A 25,478-nucleotide genomic window follows, 5' to 3' on the forward strand; every position below is an offset into this window, starting at 1 on the left:
CTGAATTTAATAATAATGATAAATAAAAATAAATAAAAATAAGTAAAATAAAATCAGTCAAACTTCAATCCCAAAAAAAATGTCATTAATTACAAATTTCTCCTTCATTACGTCATTTCTTTTCGCTTCACTACGCTCACGCAAAAACGTTGGGTTGATGGCGACGTTTGTCAACAAGGCTTTTATTTTGTAGACTATAACAGGAAGTCGGTGGCTGATTCCAGCTACCTTCACACTAGTACATGTTACCCTGTGGTGGTAACTTTTGCTTCATGCCAGTTCATTTTTGTATAAATTATATTGGACGCCGCGCTGGTCATCTAGACATGACTGGCATGTTTCGACAGATGTAAGAGGTTTATCCGTTAGTGTCCAAAAATGGGGAAGAAAGATAAAGGAGACCGGGGTAAGAGACGTTACCTTGTAGCCTAGCTAGCTAACCCAGTGACAAGCTGCAGGCTGAAATGCGTCATAAGCCTTAACTTTGGGACTGTCTGCCTACAGTCGTTTCCAGTACATGCAACGTTAATGTCCAAAGAAAATATAATCAAGTCAAGCCGGCAGATAAGTTACTTAACCAGTTAGCTTCAAAGGAAACGCTGTGATTCAAGGTGTGAGTTCATCCCAGCACCTTACTAGCTCAGTCCACACATGAAGCTGTGCTCTGCAGTCGTTTGAAAGAATCACAGCTATTGAACACCTTCACGGATGATGTTGTGCCTCTTTAAAGAGCAGCTGTTGAAAGACCACCTCTTGTTTGTTTCCTTCCAGTCATATTTTACTACTGCGTTTGCAAAGTCAAGATGTTAATGGTCCAGTCTGGCTGCAGCAGCCTCCTGTGTCTGTCCATGGCCACTGGTTGTTAATGTCAGTGGTTCGCTGATCATGTTTTCTGACTTATGCTGTCTGCCTACAGAGAAGAAGTCCAAAAAGCGTTTCTATGAGGAGGATGATGACGATGAAGAGGTGGGTGGCAGCGAGTCGCAGGAGGCCATACCTGCAGCTGCCGGGAAGCAGGTGGACGAGTCCAGCACTAAACTTGATGAGTATGGTGCCAAGGACTACCGTCTGCAGATGCTGCTGAAGAACGATCACTCCTCGCGTCCTCTCTGGGTGGTAAGACAGCAGCATTGTGATTGATGTCTTGTTGAAGTGAGTGATGTTCCTCCTGATTTTACATAACATTATAAACGACTTCTCTTTTTTATCTGTGTCTCTCTCTTGTCCTCTTGTCTTCACTTTTTTCTCTGCTACGCTGCTCTCCTTCAGGCTCCAGATGGACACATTTTTCTAGAGGCCTTCTCACCTGTATATAAGTATGCCCAGGATTTCTTGGTGGCCATTGCAGAGCCGGTATGCAGGCCCATTCATGTGCATGAGTACAAGCTGACAGCCTATTCCCTCTATGCTGCTGTCAGTGTCGGGCTGCAGACCTCTGACATCGTGGAGTACCTGCAGAAACTCAGCAAAACATCCGTTCCTGATGGCATCGTGCAGTTCATTAAGGTCTGAGTGAGGGGCTAGATTAGCAGGTGTATTTATTTTAATACATTTTCCTTTATCAACTAGTCCTCTGTGGTTATGTTCTCATTGTACTTCACCTCTCTCCTCCCAGCTCTGCACTGTGAGCTACGGTAAAGTCAAGCTGGTGCTCAAGCATAATAGGTAAAGTAATTTCAGCTGTTATTTCTGTGTTTGTGTCACTTCTTTTCCTTCCAGCACTTTTCTTATGACCCTGTTCGACTGCAAGAACTCATCAAGTCAGGCTGTGCCTTGTAGGCTATTTCATAGGTTCTGAAAGTGTTTCTATTTCAAGTCCCTGGAACCTGACTCAGTCCCTGCTCGGGAGGTGATTCTAAAATCAAGTTAGAGGAACTTTTAGGAGGAGCTAGAGGGGCTGTAGGGTTGATTGGTCCAAGCAGTGAAGTGATAACACTTTTGTAAACATGCTCTGTTAGAGGACAACAACACAAAGCAGCCAGTGAAAAACACACTGCAAAAACAGTGTTTGGGAGAATAAAGTATGTACCCTGGATGCCTGTTCACATTTCACAAGCCACATACATGTAACATGTGGAGGAATTTACCATTAGAATCCTGTATTGCTTTATCCCTCGTCTGACCTTGGAGTTAAGCTGGTGGTGTTTGCGATGGATCAGACCCTCTGCCTGCTTATCTCATTTAGAGGTGGTCACTTTATTGTTTGGAATTTATGGCAAGGACTGTTCAGTAACTAGGACTGTTTTTGTAAGTTTTTATTGCTTTATTACCTAACTGACTATGTAAGACATACAAAATATTTGTGAACTCAAAAGACCTAAAAAACTGCCAGTCACCTCTGTCATATCGACAATCTACCTCCACGCTTTGGTGTGTGTGATTCTTCTGCTGTCACAGCATTTAAGGCCTGAAGACAATCTGACTGTTCACTTTTTAGAGAAATTCCACAACAAATATCAGAATGCCTCTGTCCCAGGACAGTGAGCAGGATGTGACAGAAAAAAGTCTCCTCACAGCGGCTATACTGCAGCAACAGTGACCGGTGGAGGCAGCGTTTCTCCTCCAGGCAGAACAGAAGAGAGCTACCCTGTGTTTGCAGGAGAAAAGCATTGTATAAAATGCCAGAGGCTGATATAATCTTTCAACAAGCGGAGGGTGAAATAGGTTAGTGCCCCTGAACTTCACGGGTTCTGGCAAGTTCTATAACTGCAAAAATTTGTTGAATAATCGGTTAGTTGCCAACCATTAAATGAATCACCAACTGTTTTGATAATCGATAATTGGGCCAATCACCTAATCAAGTAGTCAAGAAAAAAGGTTCTTCCTTGACAAAAAGGCCATTACGCTGAAAATGGCCATTACATTTTGCTGTTTTTTCATCTCAGGTACTTTGTTGAGAGTGCCTTCCCTGACGTGATACAGCGCCTCCTGCAGGACAGTGTCATCCGTGAATGTCGCCTCCGTACAGGAGAGGGAGGAGACACTGAACTCATCACTGAGGTCATCCACAGCAAGTCAGCAGTACGTGACACCCCCTCTTCTCTGTCACACTGTTTTATGCCACACACTCACACAAACATACAAATAAATAACAACAAAATCTTACATCAGGACAGTCACCCTCAGTTGTCACTTGGTGTTAAGTAAGCTGTATATGATTGTTTTTTACAATATTCATTGCAATTGGTTCTCTTGGGATTATGTCTGAAGTATCTGCCTGTTGCCCCCGTGCAATAAGGAAAAAGTAGATCTAATAAGACATTATTCTGGAGTGCTGGATTCCTCTGTAAGTATCTTGGGATTATGTACAGATCTTATTTTTTCTTATGATATAGGGACATCTATCAGGCCTTCTAGATCAGTGGCAATCTGTGCATCAGCTTCTCCTAACCTGAAGATTATCAGCACAAAATGAATTCCACTCTTGCACTTCACCCCTTGACATTATGCTCCTGTCTGTCTCCGTCCCACAGATCTCTAAGTCCCTTCAGGACAAGGGCGGCTCGTCCACGTCACAGCAGACCAGCGAGGGCCAGGGTTCAGCCCCACAGGTTCCTGAGGACATCTTCAGCTACTACGAACAGATGGATAAGGAAGAAGAGGAGGAGGAGGAGACTCAGACTGTGTCTTTTGAGATTAGACAGGTTTGTATCTGATTTCATGGGTTTTGTTGTTGAAGTACAAGTAATCAGTGGACTTCTTATAACTTATTTTCCTTACTAATCCGACAAGGATGCGGTTTCTTCTATCATATTTAACTATGTTGTCTGTTATTTTTAATCTGTTCTGTTCTCTCCTGGTCTGGTACAGGAGATGATCGAGGAGCTGCAGAAGCGGTGTATCCAGCTGGAATATCCTCTCCTAGCCGAGTATGACTTTCGCAATGATACAGTCAACCCAGACATCAACATGGACCTGAAGCCCACTGCTGTGTTACGGCCCTACCAGGAGAAGAGCCTGCGCAAGATGTTTGGAAACGGCCGTGCTCGCTCTGGGGTCATTGTGCTGCCCTGCGGTGAGACAGCTGGTTTGCTCGGAGAGAGGATGGAATTGTGTGTGTGTGTGTGTGTGTGTGTGTGTGTGTGTGTGTGGATTGAATACATATGTCTGTGTACACAGCGACACAGACTGTTAGACAAGCAAAGTGAAAAGGTAGAAAGCAAGATGAAAACCAGCCCTAATTCTGATATAGTATTTTTAGGATAGCTAAACCTTATTTTTATTATTATCATTATTCTTGTTATTGTTTTATTTGCAAAACAAAGGATAGCCAAAATTTCTTTACCTCTGAGATGCAAATGTTCCCTAGATGCGAAGGAAACCCCAAAACCTTTTTTGTTAATAATCAAATGAAAAATAATAACTGGCTTGTCGTAGATCACTTACCCAGTATTCTTGGCTAAAATGTGCTCAACACTTACACGATGCATCCCTAAGGTTTTAGGTGTTTAATTAATTAATTTAAATAATTAATTTAATTTATTAGTATTTAATTTAATCATTTTTTGTGCATAAGATCTAAAAAAGACCCTACTGCAGTATTCCATCTCAGTGCAATAAAAAAAAAAAAAAAAAAAAAAAATTTTGGCTGTGCAGGCAGAATAACAGAATTGCAACAGTTCAGAATGGGAATTATTTCTTAAAAGCTACCTAAACATAAAATCTGAGTAGCATGTGTTAGAAATTTTGAACAAGTATTTACCAGTACCTCAATCATGGTCCAAATGTTAGGGTTAGAAAGAAAGTAGAACCTCAGATCAATTTGAACATTCATTTTTCAGTTTTTATCAAACACCAAAAAGGCTTGTTGTTTACAGAGTATTTGTAGCACTATAGTTATACCCCACTCTTGTTTCCCAGGTGCGGGTAAGTCCCTGGTGGGTGTGACGGCTGCGTGCACAGTGCGGAAACGCTGCCTGGTGTTGGGGAACTCCTCAGTGTCAGTGGAGCAGTGGAAAGCCCAGTTCAAGATGTGGTCCACAATTGATGACTCGCAGATCTGCCGCTTTACCTCTGACGCCAAGGACAAGCCGATTGGCTGCTCGGTGGCCATCAGCACCTACTCCATGCTGGGCCACACCACCAAGCGCTCCTGGGAGGCAGAGAGGGTCATGGAGTGGATGCGTAGCCAGGAGTGGGGACTAATTATCTTGGACGAGGTGCACACGATCCCTGGTGAGCTGCTACAACAGTCGCTGTTGCAACCCAATATTTGAGTAATATTTGAGTAATTCAAGGTATTTTGGAGATTCATGCCTATTTCAGCCATTCTTTTAATTAACACATGTCCTGATGTTGTTTATATGAGTAATGTGGTTCAGGTTGGGTTTATGGAAAACTCTAAACCAAACAGATCCTGGTTTGGATACAACTAGTTGAATGTGGACACATGGGGAGATTTACTGGTGTAATGCTACATGCACACCATTGTAATGTGACATTTCTGTGTGTTTTCTGCAGCCAAGATGTTTCGTCGTGTTCTGACCATTGTCCAGGCACACTGCAAGCTTGGGCTCACAGCCACGCTGGTCAGAGAAGATGACAAAATTGTTGACCTCAACTTCCTAATCGGGCCTAAGCTGTATGAGGCCAACTGGATGGAGTTGCAGAACAATGGCTACATTGCCAAGGTCCAGTGTGCTGAGGTGAGTCCTGCTTTAGATCTGTACCTGAGTTAGAATGTGAGAAAGGCTATATGACAATCTTATGGCTGTGCTTATTTCTATTCCTTGTTTTTTCCTGCTGTTATTAAGTATTCTGGAATCATGATATAGATGCTGACCTGAGAGGTTTTTCCAGATTTTCATTTCATTGAACTCATTGAGCATGCAGACCAACGTGCAAATAGGAGATTTGTAAATACTAACACAGGGCTAGTGTGTCACACTCATCAGAGTTAGAAGCAGAGATATGGCCACAAATCTATGAGGGAGAGGTGGGCAAATCTACTGACTCACCCTAAAATTACTGCCTTGCATACTTTTTGTTATCATGTGGGCCAGTGATTCATCCCAGGGGCTTTTGACTGCAGCTACAGTCTAGACTGGAAAATAAATATTGGCTTTAGCCACTTTGGCCACTGAGTCAGCATCATCTGTTGTGTGTTTGGTAAAACACACTTTTACAAAATTCCTAAGGATTTATCAGATTGCTTCACCTATTTTTTTTTATTTTTCACAGTTAATGTAGCTACTACATTGTTACTGTTATTAAAATATTTCTTAAATACACTTACTTTTATTTAATGGCTATACTGATTCAGGTACACACTGAAAAATGCAAGGAAACACCCTGTTATGGCTTATCTAGATAAAGTGATCTTAGAATACTGTTTATTTAACTACATGCGATGAACACTACACGTCTCTGTCCTTCAGGTGTGGTGTCCGATGTCTCCTGAGTTTTACAGAGAGTATGTGGCCATTAAGACCAAGAAGCGCATCTTGCTTTACACCATGAACCCTAATAAGTTCCGCGCTTGCCAGTTTCTCATTCGCTTCCACGAGCGACGCAATGACAAGATCATTGTCTTTGCCGACAATGTCTTTGCACTGAAGGAATACGCCATTCGCCTCAACAAGTAAGCCATTTACAGTGCGAGCACTCATTGCTGCAGCAAATTATCTGGCATATTTGTGCAAATTTGCTTTACACAATCAATTCTTCTCCCTCGCTGTCTTCCCAAGGCCTTACATCTATGGTCCTACATCCCAGGGAGAACGTATGCAGATTTTACAGAACTTCAAACACAACCCCAAGATCAACACCATTTTCATCTCCAAGGTAAACCCATCAGCATTGTGTGGTCTTTTCCCTGTGTTTTGTTAGCCGTCCTTCTGGATCATAATACTACTGCATCATAATGCCCCTCTGCATTTCTTTTTTGTCAATGTCAGTGCTCTCACATATTGACATTTTTTCAGCAAGAGTTGAGGTTTAGAGCTCTCTGAAGCTTAGGATTGGGTTGGAATGAATATAATTAAAGATTTTCTATGATGCACACCTTAATTTCAAGGTTATGGATAGGGAGCGTTGTTTAGGGGGACATCTGGAGCATTGTTTCTTCTCACAAAACAGTGGTTGTGTGTTGGAAGAGAAGGTTGTGCTTCAACAAAATGATTCTCAGTGGAGTGCTATTCAATATGCATATTCAAAAAATGTGATCAAGTAGCACAACCAAAATTTTCAAATCAGGTTGGATAAAATAGTCACATTTCAGCTGTTTATTTGGCTCACATCAGATTCACACCTTCATCAGAGTGCTTTCTCGCTCAGGTGAAATAACCCTGTGAAATATGAGTATTTTGTCCTCCTTGACTTGAACATGTGCTACGTTTGCATATTTTTAGAATAGTTTTTGTATCTCTGAAAATGGTAGTGAGGTGGCATGGTGGCATGTTCTCTCTGTATTTGTGTGGGTTTCTTTCTGGGTGTCCCACCTTCCTCCCATGGTACCTGTCATCTGAACAGATTACTCTAAATTGCCAATAGGTATGTGTGTTGTCGCCATATGAAGAACTGGCAACCTATCCAAGGGGTTTCCCTGTCTTCCACCCAGTGCAGGCTGGGATCGGCTCCAGCCTTCCATACGCTGATTAGGGGCTATGGAAATTGAATGAATTAATGACTGAATGGGAAATCACAGTGGTAATACTGCATTCCTGTGTGTTTGTATTACTTTCACCACCCAGGTTGGAGACACCTCATTTGACTTGCCAGAGGCCAATGTTCTGATCCAGATCTCCTCTCATGGCGGGTCACGCAGACAAGAGGCCCAGAGGCTTGGCAGAGTGTTACGAGCCAAGAAAGGTCAGTCTCTTATATCTATCCAAACAGCTATGAGAAAAAGAACACATGGTTATGTTCTCAGTTTTTTGCATGTGTGTCCCACTCGGTCCCTTATCTTGTGTACCTACACCCATACAGAAAGACACTCTCACTCCTTTCCCCTGTTTAGGAATGATAGCAGAGGAGTACAATGCCTACTTCTATTCACTGGTGTCCCAGGACACCCAAGAGATGGCATACTCTACCAAGAGGCAGAGGTTCCTGGTGGACCAGGGCTACAGCTTCAAGGTGTGTTCACCCCTGTAATGTCATTCTGGGTCGCTCCTTCTAGCATAACACAATCCCTGTTTCTCCAGCTACCCCTCAGCAGTTCACACATTTCACCTTATCAACTCCACACACTTTCACAGCTTTTGTGTCTCCCCACACAGAAATTTACACCTCTAATCTCATCCACTTCACATTCCAGTTCACACCTTGCTTTCATGGAGCTCTGTGTGACCCACACCCTCCCCATTTCTTGTTGATCTCCACAATCAGCACATTCCCTGTTTAACTCTGCAGTTTGGTAAAGTCACACTGTTCTGTCCCTCCAGCAGCGTTCAGAGATTTGTAGAATCTATGTCAAGGTGTGATGGCACTGCTGCTGGTGGCTTGTGTTGGTCCAACACCTTACTAATGTTGGTTATTTCTTTCATTTGTCATCCACCTGTGCATTATAATGGTATTTACAGTGGATTCTTCTGGAGAAATAGGAGAAGGTTTTTGAAATACAAAATCAAAAACTTTGTGAGGCTCCACCTTTGCTCCATTGCATTGTGTGCCCAGCTTCCTGATGGGATGGCATATTGTTGAGTCTGCACTGTACTCACAGGGCAAGATTTGAACAGTCTTGTGGTCTGTGCTGCAGTTCACACATTCAGCACATTTCCTGCTCAGGTTTACAGTTTGGCATATTCACACTGAGGAAAACTCTAATGACTAATTCAACCATGAAACATTGAAAGACTTTTTTCCCCTTTTTTCATTTTATAATACAATCATCGCTCACATGTACTGTCCAATTCTCTCTTTACCATGTCTTCTCCTCTCAGGTGATCACCAAGATGGCAGGTATGGAGGAAGAGAACCTGATGTTCTCCACCAAAGATGAGCAGCATCAGCTGCTCCAGAAGGTCTTGGCTGCTTCAGATCTTGATGCTGAGGAGGAAGTCGTGACAGGGGAAGTGGGCGCACGACCGCAGGTGAGACTTCTCCCTCTAATTCAGAAAGCAAACACAGCTATTTCTGATTGCTCACATTTTTGATTTCTTATTTTTATTTTCTCATCTTATTTCTTTTTCTCTCTCCCTTCGTCGCACTCAGTTCTCAAGGCGAGCAGGCACCATGAGCTCCATGTCAGGTGCAGATGACACCGTCTACATGGAGTACCAGAGTCGAAGCAGCAAATCCTCCGTGGCAGGCAAAAGCGTCCACCCACTCTTCAAGCGCTTCCGAAAGTAGATGCTCAGTAGCTCCATGGCAATGGGACTAATGGAAGGAGCAGTGAGCTGCACTGAGGCTAAGGACCGGGCTTACAGTCGCAGCTAAGATGGTCCAGCTGGTCAGGATAAGACCTTTCAAAACTTTCTAACAGTGCTGTCATTAAAGCCATCTACTGTTGATCAGTGAGTAAAGTACTACAAGATTTTATGTCTTGTAAAGTTGTATAAATGACTTCTGTTATTGCCAGCAATTGATAGATTTTGTCTTTACTGATTAAAATTTTTTTCTGGTACACTTTTTTTTCTGATAAATTCTTTCTTTTTATTTGGCTGAGAAAAGACATTGTACAATTATGCAGAAGATGTATTTTTCATGGTTTAATGGAGGAATGCAGGAAGGAGGGTTCCGGAGCTTTATTTGGATTTGGTACAAACCAGGGAAGGGGAGGCAAGATGGGATCCACTAACCCCACGTCTTGAAGACTTTAAGATACTATGCAGCCTGGTGCATTGTGCCAGCTGCCAAAATGGTGGGCGTGGGAACATGCCCACCTCTGCCCAGCCACCCGTCTCTGAGGCACAGTGTGACACGAGGAGAACAAGATCCCCTCCCACCCCTTGAAGAGCCCCTCTGCAGCCGGACCCTTCTGTGTAAAACCCCCCAACCCCGCTTTTTTTTTGTTTGTTTGTTTGTTTGTTTTTTTTGTCTAGGACATTTACTAAAATCCCATTGGTTCTGGTGTAAGCTTTTCTCAAGTGTGCTTATTGCTTATTGGAGGAGACAGAATCAGTCCCAAAATAGAGGACTGTTTTGGACACAGTAGGCAATAAAAGCAAACTATGGGTTCAGAGGCAAACTGGTCTTTTCTGCTATGGTGGAATAAATCCTAAAACATCTTAAAATCACTGAATTGTTGTACAATATACAATACAGTACACTATACAGCTCAAGCAACCCAATCCTTTCATTGTACCTCAAACTATTTATTCAGTGTTACTGAATCAATAAATGATTTCATTTTCTTAATACAATGCAATTATACAAGTAAAACAAAAAAACTTTTACAGTCACGTCACTGCTCATGATGGACTCTTCCTACTCCACAGCTATCATCGTGGCCAGTCTCAAATGTTGTTATATCTCTAAATGACACCATGAGATCTTCTAGTTTGGCAGTTCCTTACAATATCTCAATGCTTAAAATTAATAGCCCATATACTGCATATCAAACCTTTTTTATAGTTAGTAGGTTAACATTCAATAATAATCTTTTGCAATATCAATTAGTTATGATGTCTAGGCATAAGCAATTAGATGACGTGGAATCACCTTCTGTGTGTGTGTATGTGTGCGTGCGTGCGTGCGTGCGTGCGTTTGCATGCATGTGTGTGTGTGAATGTATGTGTGAGAAAGAGATTGAACAATTTGAGCTCAACAAAGCTGAAGAAATACAAAGAAACACCCCTGACTGTGTAATCTACTTAGTACTGTAAGACAGAAACAACTGAAAAGTAAGCTTTCCATATAGCTACATAATTCAAGAGCCTATATTATATATTAAAATCTGAGACATTTTATTTTCCTTTTTTACTATTATATATTAGTATTAGAAATATTATCTTTACCTTACAAGTTGTCTTTGTGTTGTTTTATTTATACTGTGATGTTTACCATTCAGATCTCTTTGTCCAGGTTATACTTATGCCATCACCATCTTTATTACTCACCTTTTCACCTTTGCTATCCACTTTGCTGCTGTGATGCGTGAAATTTCCCCACCGTGGGACTAATAATGGAATATCTTATCTTATCTTATCTTATCTTTTTTTTCACTCACACGGAAGAGAGACAGTTAGATTTACTGGCCTGGACCCTTCCTGATTCAGTTCGTTCACAGTCAAACCTCTGAGCCCCCGTCTGACCACAGTCAAATCACAGCATATCTGAAAATAACAAAGTCTACAAGTACTGGCCAACTTTCATAGCCTAGTACACTACGTAATCTCCCAAGACACCACTGATGGTCCCACGACAGCTCAGAAAAGAATCAGAGAGCTATTGGCAGTGAAGAAATGCAACCACTATTGGCCACATCCCTGGCAAAAACATTTTCTCACAATACTGAGGGAATCAACCTTGCTGTTGCTATATAGTTAAAAGAACTGTAACAGGTTCCAAAACAAGATGATCAGGTAGCGAATCTTAAAATTCAGAAAGGAATTTATAAAACATGTGGACAACCAAAACCCCCTAGATTTCCTGATCACCGAGTACCAAAACTTGAGCATATCAAAGATAAAAAGGCATGTGGTCCAGACGGCATCCTGCATGAAAAGAAATGATCAAATACAGCTCTAAAAATTTCAGCTGGCCATTCCATATTTATGATTGTCCACCGCTATGAAATTTGGAATGAAGGGCTTATAACATCCAAAATCTGAGATATGTCTTACAGAAACAGTTACAGAGGCACAAATGTGACGAGTAGGGAAATTATTTTGTAGCAGCATCAACACAAGGATCATAGATTTCCTTACAGAAGACGACAGCCTAAGGAAAAGCCAAACTGTTTTTTTTTTTTTTTTTTTTTTTAAATCACCAGACATATGATCACATGTACACCGTAAGCGCTTTAATTGATGTAAATGTGAACCACAACAACAAAATCTATTCTTGCTTTATTGGTTTTGAAAGCACATTTGATTTAATCATCACAAAAAAAGATGTGCCATTCAAATAAACATCAAAAGTGTTGTGGAGTCTGCCTAGGGTGCAGCTTAAGCTACCAACCTGTTTAATTTAACATATAAATTAATTTGCCAAGAAGAGCATTCTCTTACCCCTCATCTTAAGATATGTGACACAGATACCATTTTTTATGTATACAGATAACCTTCTATTTCGATCAACATCTATAGAGGGCCTACTGCAATACCTAGACATCCTGCATCAGTTTTGTCATATAAAGTCTCTTAAAAGTGAACCCCAAGACGACCAAACATATGATCTTCCAAAAGAGACACTTTAGCACAACACACTCATACTATGCCCACACAGTCTAGGGAATACAAAAAGTTACTAATATCTAGGGCTAAATGACCTCCACTGGAAATTTCAAATCTGCTGTGAATGAACTGAAAGAAAAAGCTACAGAAGCGTTATTATACAGTTAAACAATTTCAGAGTAATATTCCAATCAGAAACTGGCCTAAAATATTCAAATCAACCATCAAACAAGTTGCACTGTATGGTAGAGAGATGTGGGGACCACTGAACAGCCAAGATTTTGGAAAAAGGGCAAAAACATCCAGTTGAATGCATGCACATGGAGTTCTGCAAGAGCATTCTTGGAGTACAAAGGAAGATCCCTTGTAAGCTTGTTGAGCTGAACCGGAACAGTACCCACAGTTAATCAGCATCCAAAAACAATTGAAACCTACATGCATGTTAAATCAAATCAACTCACTCTAGCTCAAATGCCAAGAAATGACTAAAACAAGACCACTGATCTATTCTCTAGGTTGACAAAATCAACCTCACATGACAACATTTAATCAATCCGGCCCAACCATATTATAAACAAGCAAAAAGGAACCCTATTTAAATGCTGTGAAAAAAAACAAAAAAAACAAATCCCAAAACAAACTTCAGGATTACCTTGCTCTAAACAAACAACTTCAGACTACTTAACCACTGTAACTGAGGATATTAACCTCACAGACTCAGTGGCCACAGCTTTGCCATTGTAAAGGGCAGGCACCGAAAAGCATGCCGTATCTACCACGTGAGGAGAGCATATGTAACCGCTGTAAAACAAATGTACCAGAAACAGAGCTGCAGCTCCTTACTTAATGTGAGAAATATAAATACCTACAAGAGAAATACTTTTTCAGATTTGAGGCTTCTACAGCTACCTTTGCAAACTTTATGAAGCTTTCAGATGAAGACAAAATGCCCTCTGCTGCAGGCTGGCAGCTGTGTGTGTGTTATGAGAGACAGAGGGTGACACCAAACACATCCCCTCCAACACATCCATACATCCAGTCATGCATCTTACTCTTTCACCCCATTCTTCAACTCCAGTGTTTCATAACATATGAACTCTACATTACTTTAATATACTTTAAGATACACTTTATTGTACATAGTCTGTGCATTGTGACACTGTGCAGAATACATTACTGTAAATCTTCCTTTATCCTTTTAGAGAGTGTGTGAGGGAGAGGGAGAGATTGAGCTTTCTCAACGTCTTATGACAGAAGATATAAACTAAATAGAAACTTATGATTTGGCTCTATGTAATTGTAATCCTTTTCTCGTGCAGAAAGTGGAGGGGGAGCCATCACACACACAGGTTGATTGACAGGTGATGTAACTGTGTTTTGGCACGTTGTAATCCACTCCTCCTCTATGGAAGAATGAACCCAACAGCATTTTCGGGGAAACGCCCACATCCGAAAAAAGAGTTATCCCTCCCTTCTTTTGGAGCGAATATCCAATCCTGTTCCACTCCTTGAGTTGCACAAGCAGCTCTTTAAAAGTATAAATCCAATCTGACACTACAGTACCCCCACACACAGGACTTGCTCCTCACGTGCCAGGGACATGCATCTGCAGATGTGAACTCCGCGGTTTCAGACTTTTGCAAGAGGCCTAATCCAAACTTTGTTTCAAGCAAGAGGACAACAACATCTGCAGCTGCGTCAACCACAAAACATTCAGACAATGGCAATTCTGAATCCCATTATGAACGTGTGCTGCAAGAATTTTCAAAGCCACCCGCTAAATAAGCAGATGTCCCTAATTTTGCGCGCCCTGCACAAGTCGGCGGCTAGCGAAGCGTTGCGGATCTCTGCGGCTGGACAAGAGGCTATATCTGAAGATTTGATCCCACCAGCGGCCGCTAACAAGACAGCTAGGATCAAGAGCCTGAAGGAGATGCCCGGACCCAGCACCGTTGGCAACCTCATTGAATTCTTCTATCGAGACGGGTTCAGCAGAATTCATGAAATCCAGGTAATCATCAGTTGCATTTCTCGCTGCCCACTAATCCATAAGGGACTAAGTGCAGATGGAAATGTTCAGGGGTTAACTAGTATTTTTGGCATCTTCCCCCTAGAAACATCTGATATTAGTCTCTGCCTCATCACCAGCTGTTTCTGCCACCTATGCGTAAAATGGCACAGTCTGTTGCGTAAAAGCGCACCAGGAGTTTGGCCAGCGGTCAGCAGCTCCCCTTCAAGGTGTTTTTACCCACGAGAGTTTTGTATGTTAGGGAGTTAAGTGCAGCACTGAAAGGGCATTTCCCGCTTCACAGCTGCAGCAGGTAGGCTTAAAGCTCTCTTTGATCGCGATCTAAACGCTCCAAGTAGGGAAATGTGCAAATTAGGTTTTAGTCAACATGACAAAACCAGGCTGCTGCCCACTGCTTCATAGTGAGCGCACGACACTTAAGTAGACAATAGTCTTCATTACAGTGTAAGCACTGTGTCGGTCAGTCAGTGGGGGGCAATGCACGAATCTGCTTTTCTACATGGAGCCGTTTTTATGTCAACTCATCAGTCTCGTTTGTTTCCGAAATGGAAATCCCAACGAACGATCGCTATTTGTAGTAAAACTAAATTCTTAAAAACAACAACTAATCACTGGTTTTGCCAATTAACTCTCATCATCGCTACTTTATTTCTCCGTTGCATGTTGCTGCGCGTTATCACAACATTTTTCAGTCCAATTAAATGGGAAATCTATCTATGCAAGTAGGGTTAGAGCAAAATCGACTGGACTTGATAGTAGATTTCAGAAATTTCTGAAATCTACAGTCGACTTGACTGACCGAGAATCTCCACAGACGGAAATCTATCTATATCGTTTTCTGCTTACTGGTACTTTCCGTAATTGTATCAGCAAAACATTCCGATTTTCCATTTTAGCATAAGTTACTCTTGCATAAGACACGTTTCTCCATTTGATGTAGAAATTTGGGCCAAACGACAGTAAAAGGATAGAACAAAATGTAAGCTTGATAACAAATAATGTTCTGGCTAAAAGAACAACATTTAAAGTTCCTTTGACTTCTTGTGCCTTCCTCCTAAGTTCTCAAAACTCAAAACTCATAAGTGCAAAAGACATATTTTCCTTCTTTGTAGATCCAGTGCTCATCTGCATTTGTTAGACTTGTTTTTCAAAATGCAAATAAGAAAGTTACAAGAATGAGCAGCCACTTTTGATGTATTGCAGAATTTCCCCTCGGGGATCAAAAAAGTATGTCTGATTGTGATTCTGATGAACGTAAAATGATTTACCAAATTAAAACATCACTCTGATAAATAAATACATCAGTACATTGACTGTAATGCTTTGTTGCTAAAAAGTTCACCAGCATGATGAGTTAAGCATTGATACACAAGTCAGAGGAACATACATGTTACGTCACTTTTACCATCAAAATAAACATAATAAAATACACTACTGACCTGAAGGACATATTGTGTTGTCAACCTAACACCCAATTAGGATGCCTAAAGTTTGATTTTGAGATGTGGCTTAAGATATATAGCAGAGCAATGAGACTGAAATGTGAAAGCTTGATGAAAATATAGTTTTCCAGAGGCGAGTTTCCACCAGCTCCTAATGCTTTCTGTTTGAATGTGTGTCGGACATAAGAAACATGGCTGCTTATCCATGTGCGCCTATAGCAGCAAGAGTGATTGTGTTGTGGTCTCTACTGCTTTACAGATGGAGCACACGCAGAAGTATGGAAAAATTTTCAAATCCCGTTTCGGACCCCAGCTGGTGGTGTCCGTGGCCGATCGTGATCTGGTGGCTCAGGTGCTGAGGGCGGAGGGTGTCGCCCCTCAGAGAGCCAACATGGAGTCCTGGAAGGAGTACAGAGACCTGAGGGGCCGATCCACTGGCCTTATCTCAGCGTGAGTTCCTTTCAACTTTAGACCTTTGAATCCTTACACCTTCCTCCCAAAATAAAATACTCAAAGAGCCAGACTGGAGGATTTTGTCAGTGGGTATTGAACCAAATTCTTGAACTAACTCAGCATCCATGCAACATTTTCAAGTTCAGGGTGCTAAGAAAATATCTAGCTTTTTTTTTTTTTTCATTTCACTGTCCTGTGCGTAGTTGCAACCTTGACCAACAACAGTACCCATGGGCCTTTTACTTCTACTCTCTTACCTTGTAGTAATTACCTTTTGTACACCTATGATCTTTGAAAAACTGTACCGTCCTTGTTCGACATCAGTTCTTTGATAATAGTGTCAATACTTTGATTCCTCAAATCGTAATCATTTTCTTTAGTTCATTAATGTCTTGCATAAAAGTAAGACAGCATCTAAGAAAGCTCACACGTCATCTTGTCTTCTGTTTCCTGTTTCCCAGCGAGGGAGAGGACTGGCTGAAGATGCGCAGCGTGCTCAGGCAGCTCATCCTGCGCCCACGTGATGTTGCCGTTTTCTCTGATGACGTGAACAAAGTCGTAGATGACCTGGTGAGGAGGGTTTGCGAGCTGCGCAGCCAGGGACCCGGTGGAACAACTGTCCTCAATGTGAACGACCTCTTCTTCAAATATGCCATGGAGGGTCTGTAAAGATCAAAGGGGTTGGTTGTGAGGAAAATGAATGGGCCGGGTGGGATAACTTGAGGGGGAGGAGGAGGAAGACAGGTGTGATATAGATGAAGGAAGAAGGACGGTGTGGGAGGGTGTGGGAGCCAGTGAGGAGAGAAGGCAGGCAGGAAGAGGTGAAGAAAGTGAAAAAAATATATAAAAATACATGGGAAAGAAAGAACAAGAGTGTGTTCGTATATCATGACATTTAGTGCTGAGGCTAATGTTGTAATACTTCTAGACTTGGGATTGTCACATACTTGCCAAGCACTGACATTCCATAGACGACTGCTAAAATTGCCACTGTGCTGTATTATTCATGCTGAAAAAAAAAAAAAAAAAAAAAACTTCCTCTCCAAGCTGGGGAAGAAATAATTGCAGCAGGGCTCCACGGGGAAGAAATGATTGTCGCAGCTCCTTTTCCGAGAGTAAACTTTCTATTCAGCTCACCACCAAACCACCCTTTCTCTTTGCAGCTGTGGCAGCCATTTTGTACGAGTGTCGGCTTGGCTGTCTGGAGAATGTGATTCCCCAGGACACCCAAGAGTACATCACTGCCCTGCACCTCATGTTCAGCTCCTTCAAGACCACCATGTACGCCGGGGCAATCCCTAAATGGCTGCGGCCCATCATCCCCAAACCATGGGAGGAGTTCTGCAAATCTTGGGACGGCCTTTTCAAATTCAGTAAGCGTTTGCTGCTTGTCTTCTTTGACAACCGGCGGTGTATAAATCCTTCCAATACTGCCACTGTGTAAACATAGCAACACTAGTAATGCTAATACCAGTCTTTTTTAAACTCTGTGGGGTCCCATCAGCGGGTTCATCATTACAAAGGCATGCTGCATGGCCGAGCTTTGTTCAAACTTCGAGAAATGTATTGAATTCTAGTGGAACTCCTGAGGTGTCAAAGATACCACCTATGTCCTGCTGAATTGCTGGGAAATGTGGATAAAATGATGCACCAGACTGTGGATATTTTCAATATATTTAAGCAATAAATCAATGGCAGCTGGGATTTTAAAATTTCACCAATCGTAAGTGTGATGTAGCTTCATTGAAACGCTGCAACCAGCAAATACAGAATTTGTGCGTGCCATTGTCATTCCACATGGATTTTTCTTTTTTTCTAACTTTGATGAGAAAATTCAAGGAGAAATCAAGAGTGGAAGGGATTACATAAAAAACAAACAAACAAACAAACAGAAAACTTAGATTTGCATGAGAATGAGCTGAATTCTGAATAGCGTAGCATCAGCAGAATGGAATGTAGACTTGAATGTAAATCTATACTGCAGTGGGAGTATGGGGTCCCTCTGTTACATAACCAATCCTTCCCTTCACTACCCTCTCCCATCTCCGCTCCATTCTTCCCCCTCTTCATTCATCCCACCCTCTCTTTTTCTTCTGTCTGGTCCCAGGCCAGATCCATGTCGATAACAGGCTGGGGGAGATCAAGGCCCAGCTGGAGCGGGGAGAGGAAGTGAAGGGGGGACTGCTCACACACATGCTAGTTACCAAGGAGATGAACCTGGAGGAGATCTACGCCAACATGACGGAGATGCTGCTGGCGGGGGTTGACACGGTTTGTGTGTGAGATTGTGTGTGTGTGTGTGTGTGCAGGGAGAAGTGTCAGTGCATATGTTTGTAGAGGGGAGGGTTTAGCAGGGAGTGCATGTGCAGTGGAGGAGCGCGGAGGTACAGTCTTTTGCGGCTGGTATGGAGGCTGTGGTGTGTGTGTGTGTGTGTGTCAGTGTTGAGTTTCAAAGCTTGGGTTTCTGGCGCCACATCTTTGCCTGTGTAGCTGTGCCAGCGTCAGGTCAGCGCAGTGAATTGGGGGGTTACAGAGTGTCCCACTGACAAAGTTGTTCTCACTCAGATTTAGTTTCTTCTCATTTGTCTCTGCCTGTTAGATCTACACAGGGGGGCTTTTGTCTTTTTTCCTCCACCAGACATCTGTGTCAGGCATCTGTGTTGGGGATATGTGTGTGTGTGTGTGTGTGGGAGGGAGGGGGGTGTCTCCACATCAGACCTGAGTGAAATACTACATGCAAATAACTATCTGCGTTGGTTCCAGTCTGCTTGGGCATGGTTTCAAAATCAAAAGAGTGACGGAAAAATTAAAGACGATCAGCCGAAATTGGTTCCAAATACTTCTCCGTGATTGAGAACTGACCTTACGCCATCTGAATTGCCCTGATACGATACATCTCTGCCATCTTCTCCTCCAAACCTGTTAAAGAAAAGGAATTTTCATGCTGTTTGACCATTGTCTGATACATGTGTGCACAAATGAGGGAGGCAGAGGTATGTGGCCTGATTTGTTTTGGATACTGTCAGATTAATCGGAGTTATCAGTGCAGGGGGTTTCTGCACTGAGCGGGGGCCGAGGGATAAAAGGGTGTGTGTGTTTTTGTTGAACTTGTTGCAACGGTCACATCCTGGCAGGGGGTGGACTTAGCTGAGCCATTACCTGACCTCATGGTGCATTTGCCTTTACTCAGCACACACAGGAGCTGTCAAGACGCGTTAGACACAGCCAGAATTATAGCACCGGCTGGGCAGAGGTGAGAGAGGAGGGGGTGGGCCCACGGAGAGAGCGAAGAGAAACACGGTAAAGAGGAGGGAAGTGGAGTGCGAGACAGGTTTTAGTAAAAGAGGAGAAGACAGGGGAGATGGAGAAGAGATAGAAAAGCCTTGTGCAGCTGTGTTCGGATGAGTTTTTGTAATATGATTCCTCTGTGGCTTTGTCTGAGGTGTTGCCATAGTCTGTGCCAGCTGGGCTTGATTAGGAACCAATGGGGTGGCTGGGGAGCGGGTGACGGCAGAGAAGGAGAACGAAACTGGAATGGCAGAGGAGTTAGGGACGTGGAAAGGACAAGGGGCGCAAAAACATGGGGGAGGCGCTTGGTCAGATACCCTTTTCATCCTTTGGCGGTTCCTCTGGGCGACGCTGACCCCAGACTGAACTTGGTGTCTAATAAGTGTGATGTTAGCGGTGACAAGGCTTCCTATCACTATATAGATTTCATGAAAACACCAGGTGGACCATTGAGGAGGCTGGAAAAAGGGTAGCCGAGACGATGACAAGAAAGAGCCACTGTAAGAGCCAAAATGAGGCAGTGCTGTGTTGTAATAACGCGGAGGAGTAATGGTATAGCATGAGTCCCGGAAGGATGGCATGTTCTCACTTGCTCATTCGCCCACATGGCTTCAGTAGAATTTGAATGGCGCTGACGTGCTGGCACATGTCTTCTCAATGAGTCAGAGAAGGAAGAGGGGAGGAACAATCAGGGACAGTGCGCTGGGTGACTGAAAAAGTTGCCAGAGTGGGAGAGGCGGTTTGAATAAAGGAAGGAGGAAATTAAAGCTATCAGGGTTCGTGTGAGAGGAAGGAAAAGCGTGAAATGAGTGGGATGTGACGACTGACACAGAAGCCGATTAGAGCGTGCTGTGGCCAGCATGTGGAGCAGATTGGCCAGTGCAGGGGAAATTTACAGATAGAGGGAGATTCAAGCTCATGTGCCAATGGACATTCGTGATCCTAAACTATTGATGATGAATTACATTTTGTGGTATTTTAAAAATCCATTCAACTCTGTTACATTGTGGAAAGCTGTTTAGAGGGGCACATGTGACCACAGTCACAGAATACACAGATAAGAATGGGGGAGTGAAGAGGCCATGAGTGATGTAAGATTGGGCTAATGAGTGCAGCGGGTGCTGTGGACTTTAGTGTCTCCTCAGCACGTGCTTCAGGCATCCAACTCACCCACCCATCCACCCTCAAATCCCACCCCTTCTCTGTTTCCTAACACTTATGCAACTTCATACAAACTCTTGTATCACTTAATAGTCAAACTCCTTGCAAAACAAGGAAACATCTCTAAGTTTCAGTGATGCTCTTTGATAAGGAATGAGAAAACCATAATGAAAGAATCATTTTCAACCTAAATGCAAAAAGCAGTTTATATGTTTATATATTTCTCTCACCACTTTCCCGCTCCCAGACATCTTTCACCATGTCATGGGCCACCTACCTGTTGGCGTGTCACCCTCAAGTGCAGCAGCAAATCTATGAGGAGGTGACAAGGACTCTGGGACAGGAAGCGGTCCCCACAGCTGACGATGTCCCTCGTCTGCCTCTCATCAGAGGCCTGGTCAAAGAGACACTCAGGTACAGACTGCATGAACCTCTCAAGTCTCCCAACTTGTTGTCTTTATCTCTCTTTATCTCTCTATGTCACATTTCTTGTTTGCTTCCACTTGAAATGTGAGAAACAGTCTATCAATACATTGTATAATGGACCAGCATTTGCCTTTGCCTGATACGTTCCTCTCGGGTAGTTTCTTTCTTTTACATCCAAGTTAAAATTGGTGAGAACAGTAATGTATAGGGCTGTTGAATAACAGTCTTTGTGTGCTCCTCCCTGGGAGCAGGCTTTTTCCAGTTCTCCCTGGCAACGGACGGATTACCCAGGATGACTTGGTGGTGGGCGGATACTTCATCCCCAAAGGGGTAAGACTGATATGGAGCTGCTGGGCAGCATAATAGATGTGAATCTGGAGTTTGCATGTGTTCAAAAAAGGAAAGAAAAAAACTGTCCCAGTCAGCCAAAAACATTACAGAGGAACCAGATGTAACATGATGCTGTATTACTCACGCATCTCTCTGTTCCTCCTTCTTTTTTTGTCTCTCTCATACAAACACATGCGCAATGGCCAGTTGTTCTCACTACACAACATTTTTCTCTCTTCTTGCTGTGTTAGACTCAGCTGGCCCTGTGTCACTACTCGACATCATGGGATGAGGACAATTTCCTCAGTGCTGCCGACTTCAGACCTGACCGCTGGATACGGAAAGACACCACAGATCGCGTCGACAACTTTGGCTCAATCCCCTTTGGCTATGGCATCAGAAGCTGCATCGGCAGGAGAATAGCAGAGTTAGAGATGCACCTAGCACTCACAAGGGTAATGGATTACATCTACCTGCACATGCATGATTATGCGCACACAACTCACACATGCACAACTTCACACAAAAGCACAAATCTGTGGAGGTCTTATAGTTGTAGAGAACTTGAGGGCCGTTCCCACTGTTGCCTTGTTTATGACTATGATCCATTAGCACTGCTCACACGCAGCTGTTTGTTGTTTTCCTGTTACAGCTCATTCAGAGGTTCCACATCGGCGTGTCCCCGCTCAGCACCGAGGTGAAGGCTAAAACCCACGGCCTGCTCTGCCCTTCTGCCCCCATCAACCTGCAGTTCACCAGCAGGGAAAGCTGGTCTCCTTAAGGCCTACTGTGTATTTTACTTTTGTTGAAGATCAGAATCACTAGCAGCAGGTTTGAACACACTGCTTTTTAGTACACTTCTCCTTTCCTGTGCGATCACAGGTCACCTGTGCTGATCTGTGACTGAGGTTTTACTCAGGCAAGAAATGTGAGATGTGTTTCATATTCTACTGTGTTGATAGTAAAGAGGACACAAAAAAGTAGCTCTGGACCAATAATGTAAAAACAAAAGCTGTTCTTTATTTGTTTGTTGTTGTTTGTAGTTACTGAAACCCACACCTCCTTCCACTCATCCTATTTAAAATAGTGAGTGGAAAAAATGTACTAAATTCTATTTTACACTGTATCTCTACACACACACACACACACACACACACACACACAGACAATGATAATTATTTAATCAGTTTATGTTGTTTCCTCCCTAAGATTGAGAAAGTGGTTGGAATGATGAAGGACGACACTGAATGTAATGAAGACTTGCTTTTTTACTACGTACGTGTACAGTCATCTTACAGTGGCGATCATGTTGTCTGCACATTGCAAAACATTTTTCCCCACATTGCTTTGATTTAGCACCACCAAATTTCCAGAGATCTGAGATTGAGAAAAAATCAAATTCAGTCATTTAAATTTATTACATGTTTTCAATCAGAGTTTACTCATTTTACAATAAGAATGCAGTTAGTGGCGAGACAGGTTTCAACATATTTGTTCATTTTTTATTTGTTTTTACACCTTTCCAAAAAAAGGACATTTTTTTCAAAAATGAAGTAAAATAAATAACAGCCTGGCAAAGTAAATTAACCTGCGTTGGTGGGAGTTAATTTAGACCAAATTTAGCTGAAAGTGTGGGATATATGGTTGGTCTGTAATTTGTCTGACATCAAAGTAGGCCACAACCATCATCCATCCAACTGCTGGCACGCTTCATACTGGTAATGGGTTGTTCATCACAGCACATAAATCCAGCTAACGTTCTTAATGAACTCAAAAGGATGATTAGCCTTGCAAATTAGTGTTGATGAATGAGCCATTATTAACACAAAGCTTGGTGGCAGTAGGAAGACATTTTGTTGCTTCAATAATGAAATGAAACACAAAAAGAAAAGTTTTGGGTTATATATTGTTTTTATGTGAATACATGCCACGTACAGCAGAGTCAGATGAAACGGCATTCGAGAGAGAAATTGTATGGTCTTGAGCAGTTTTTGGAGGGGGAAATGGGATGTAGGAGTTGGCTATTTTGGGCGCTCACACTGGTTTGCATAGTAGAGGAAACCGAAACATTTGCAAGTCTCCTGTCTATTTATCCACTCTTGTGTCTTTCTGTACTTTAGTTTTTGTAACCTGTTCATGTCTACTGTAGTTCCAGCAAAATTGGAAGCCAATAAAAATGATTTAATGATTCTTTTAAATGGTGTATGTTATTCATTCAACACTGAAAGGTGTTACAAATTCATAATATTTTCAAAAAGTCAGCATCAGCAATGCATCAAATGTAGAGCATAACCAAACGACTACCAACACCCCAAACGACTACCAACACCCAGTTGGATTTTGCAAGTTTGGCACACCGTGCACACTGGCGCAAGTTGCCTACTCTGATGTCCCTCCTACCGGCGGAAGGGAGGAGAGAAGGCGTGGAGTGGGTTTGACACAGCCGATTCACTTTAAACCAATCAAATAAGCCCCTGTCCTCACCTTACCCCCTTGTAGACTATTGTCGCAAATTCACCTCAAACCACATCCAGTCTTAATGCAGCCGAGCTGGTGTATGTATCACACAGATGCTGTTGATGCATATTTCACACATACCAAGAATTGTATTGGAAGCACTCTACCACCAGTAATTTAGCATCTGCTTGGCAAAAACACAAACCATTTATTTGTGTAGATGATTGTAAATAAATTTAGGTAGGGAGTTAAAATGCGCTGCGCGAAGGCGTCATGAAAGTTTATACAATTGACATGGAGGAAGAGAGCAGCAGCAGCATCACACACTCAGGACAATGAGGCCAATCTTGGCTGCGGGAATGTTGCTGGAGCTACCTGCCATTCATCTATCCATCCATCCATCCATCCATCCATCCATCCATCCATGCATCTATCCTTACATTCGTCTTCCTCATTCCCCTGTCTTTCCATTACCTACCTGCCTCACATCTCTCTTTTTCCAGCTCTGTCACCGTCTGTTAAAGTTATTGATTTTTATGAGCAAATATAAATTTAACTTTGAAGCGCCCATTTTTAATGAATGTTTTTACCTCAAAGGATAATCCTCGCCATCTTCATATAAATACAGTACATGCTTGTTTTGCAACTTTCGACTCCATCACTTACTGATGCAACAACACACTAGAGATTAAAACAAAATCCGGTTCATGAAAGCTTTTACATTTGCTGTTCTAAACGCCCAGAGTCTGGCAAGGAACTGATGCCTTTTACATTTTCGATTAGTGTGGAATATTTATATATATGGAAGTAGAACTGTGTAGTTAACACGAGCAGCGCCAGACACCATGACTGGAAAAAAGACATCACCGTACTGGACACATTGTTTGGCTGACAGGTGATCAAGTTGGGTTTTCATTACGCTGCCAAACGGTGCCAATCTCCTTTGATCTGACATCAGATGTGATGGGACAGTCGATATGGAGATACAGTACAGGCCAAAAGTTTGGACACACCTTCTCATTCAATGCGTTTTCTTTATTTTCATGACTATTTACATTGTAGATTCTCACTCAAGGAATCAAAACTATGAATGAACACATGTGGAGTTATGTACTTAACAAAAAAAGGTGAAATAACTGAAAACATGTTTTATATTCTAGTTTCTTCAAAATAACCACCCTTTGCTCTGATTACTGCTTTGCACACTCTTGGCATTCTCTCGATGAGCTTCAAAAGGTAGTCACCTGAAATGGTTTTCACTTCACAGGTGTGCCTTATCAGGGTTAATTAGTGGAATTTCTTGCTTTATCAATGGGGTTGGGACCATCAGTTGTGTTGTGCAGAAGTCAGGTTACTACACAGCCGACAGCCCTATTGGACAACTGTTAAAATTCATATTATGGCAAGAACCAATCAGCTAACTAAAGTAAAACGAGTGGCCATCATTACTTTAAGAAATGAAGGTCAGTCAGTCCGGAAAATTGCAAAAATTTTAAATGTGTCCCCAAGTGGAGTCGCAAAAACCATCAAGCGCTACAACAAAACTGGCACACATGAGGACCGACCCAGGAAAGGAAGACCAAGAGTCACCTCTGCTTCTAAGGACAAGTTCAT

At 42.5% G+C, this 25,478-nt stretch overlaps 2 protein-coding genes across 2 annotated transcripts; both read left to right on the top strand.

The window, feature by feature from the left end:
* Nucleotides 1-207: 207 nt before the first annotated feature.
* On the top strand, nucleotides 208-10,022 carry ercc3 (excision repair cross-complementation group 3). Its single transcript, XM_030048340.1, has 15 exons — nucleotides 208-406; nucleotides 917-1,116; nucleotides 1,270-1,506; nucleotides 1,616-1,665; nucleotides 2,886-3,021; nucleotides 3,474-3,644; nucleotides 3,811-4,015; nucleotides 4,861-5,175; nucleotides 5,461-5,645; nucleotides 6,378-6,580; nucleotides 6,687-6,783; nucleotides 7,692-7,809; nucleotides 7,958-8,076; nucleotides 8,883-9,032; nucleotides 9,154-10,022. Exons 1-15 carry the CDS (start codon nucleotides 379-381, stop codon nucleotides 9,289-9,291), a joined length of 2,352 nt encoding a protein of 783 aa, XP_029904200.1. The 5' UTR covers nucleotides 208-378; the 3' UTR covers nucleotides 9,292-10,022.
* Nucleotides 10,023-13,822: 3,800 nt separating this feature from the next.
* On the top strand, nucleotides 13,823-23,591 carry cyp27c1 (cytochrome P450, family 27, subfamily C, polypeptide 1). The gene is made up of 9 exons (XM_030048559.1): nucleotides 13,823-14,289; nucleotides 16,009-16,199; nucleotides 16,664-16,863; nucleotides 17,366-17,575; nucleotides 18,310-18,473; nucleotides 20,899-21,065; nucleotides 21,329-21,407; nucleotides 21,659-21,862; nucleotides 22,060-23,591. The coding sequence occupies exons 1-9, from the start codon at nucleotides 13,999-14,001 to the stop codon at nucleotides 22,186-22,188; spliced, it is 1,635 nt and encodes a 544-aa protein (XP_029904419.1). The 5' UTR covers nucleotides 13,823-13,998; the 3' UTR covers nucleotides 22,189-23,591.
* The last annotated feature ends 1,887 nt before the right edge of the window (nucleotides 23,592-25,478 follow it).

This window comes from Myripristis murdjan, chromosome 3 (genome assembly GCF_902150065.1).
Source record: "Myripristis murdjan chromosome 3, fMyrMur1.1, whole genome shotgun sequence".
Lineage (NCBI taxonomy): Eukaryota > Metazoa > Chordata > Actinopteri > Holocentriformes > Holocentridae > Myripristis > Myripristis murdjan.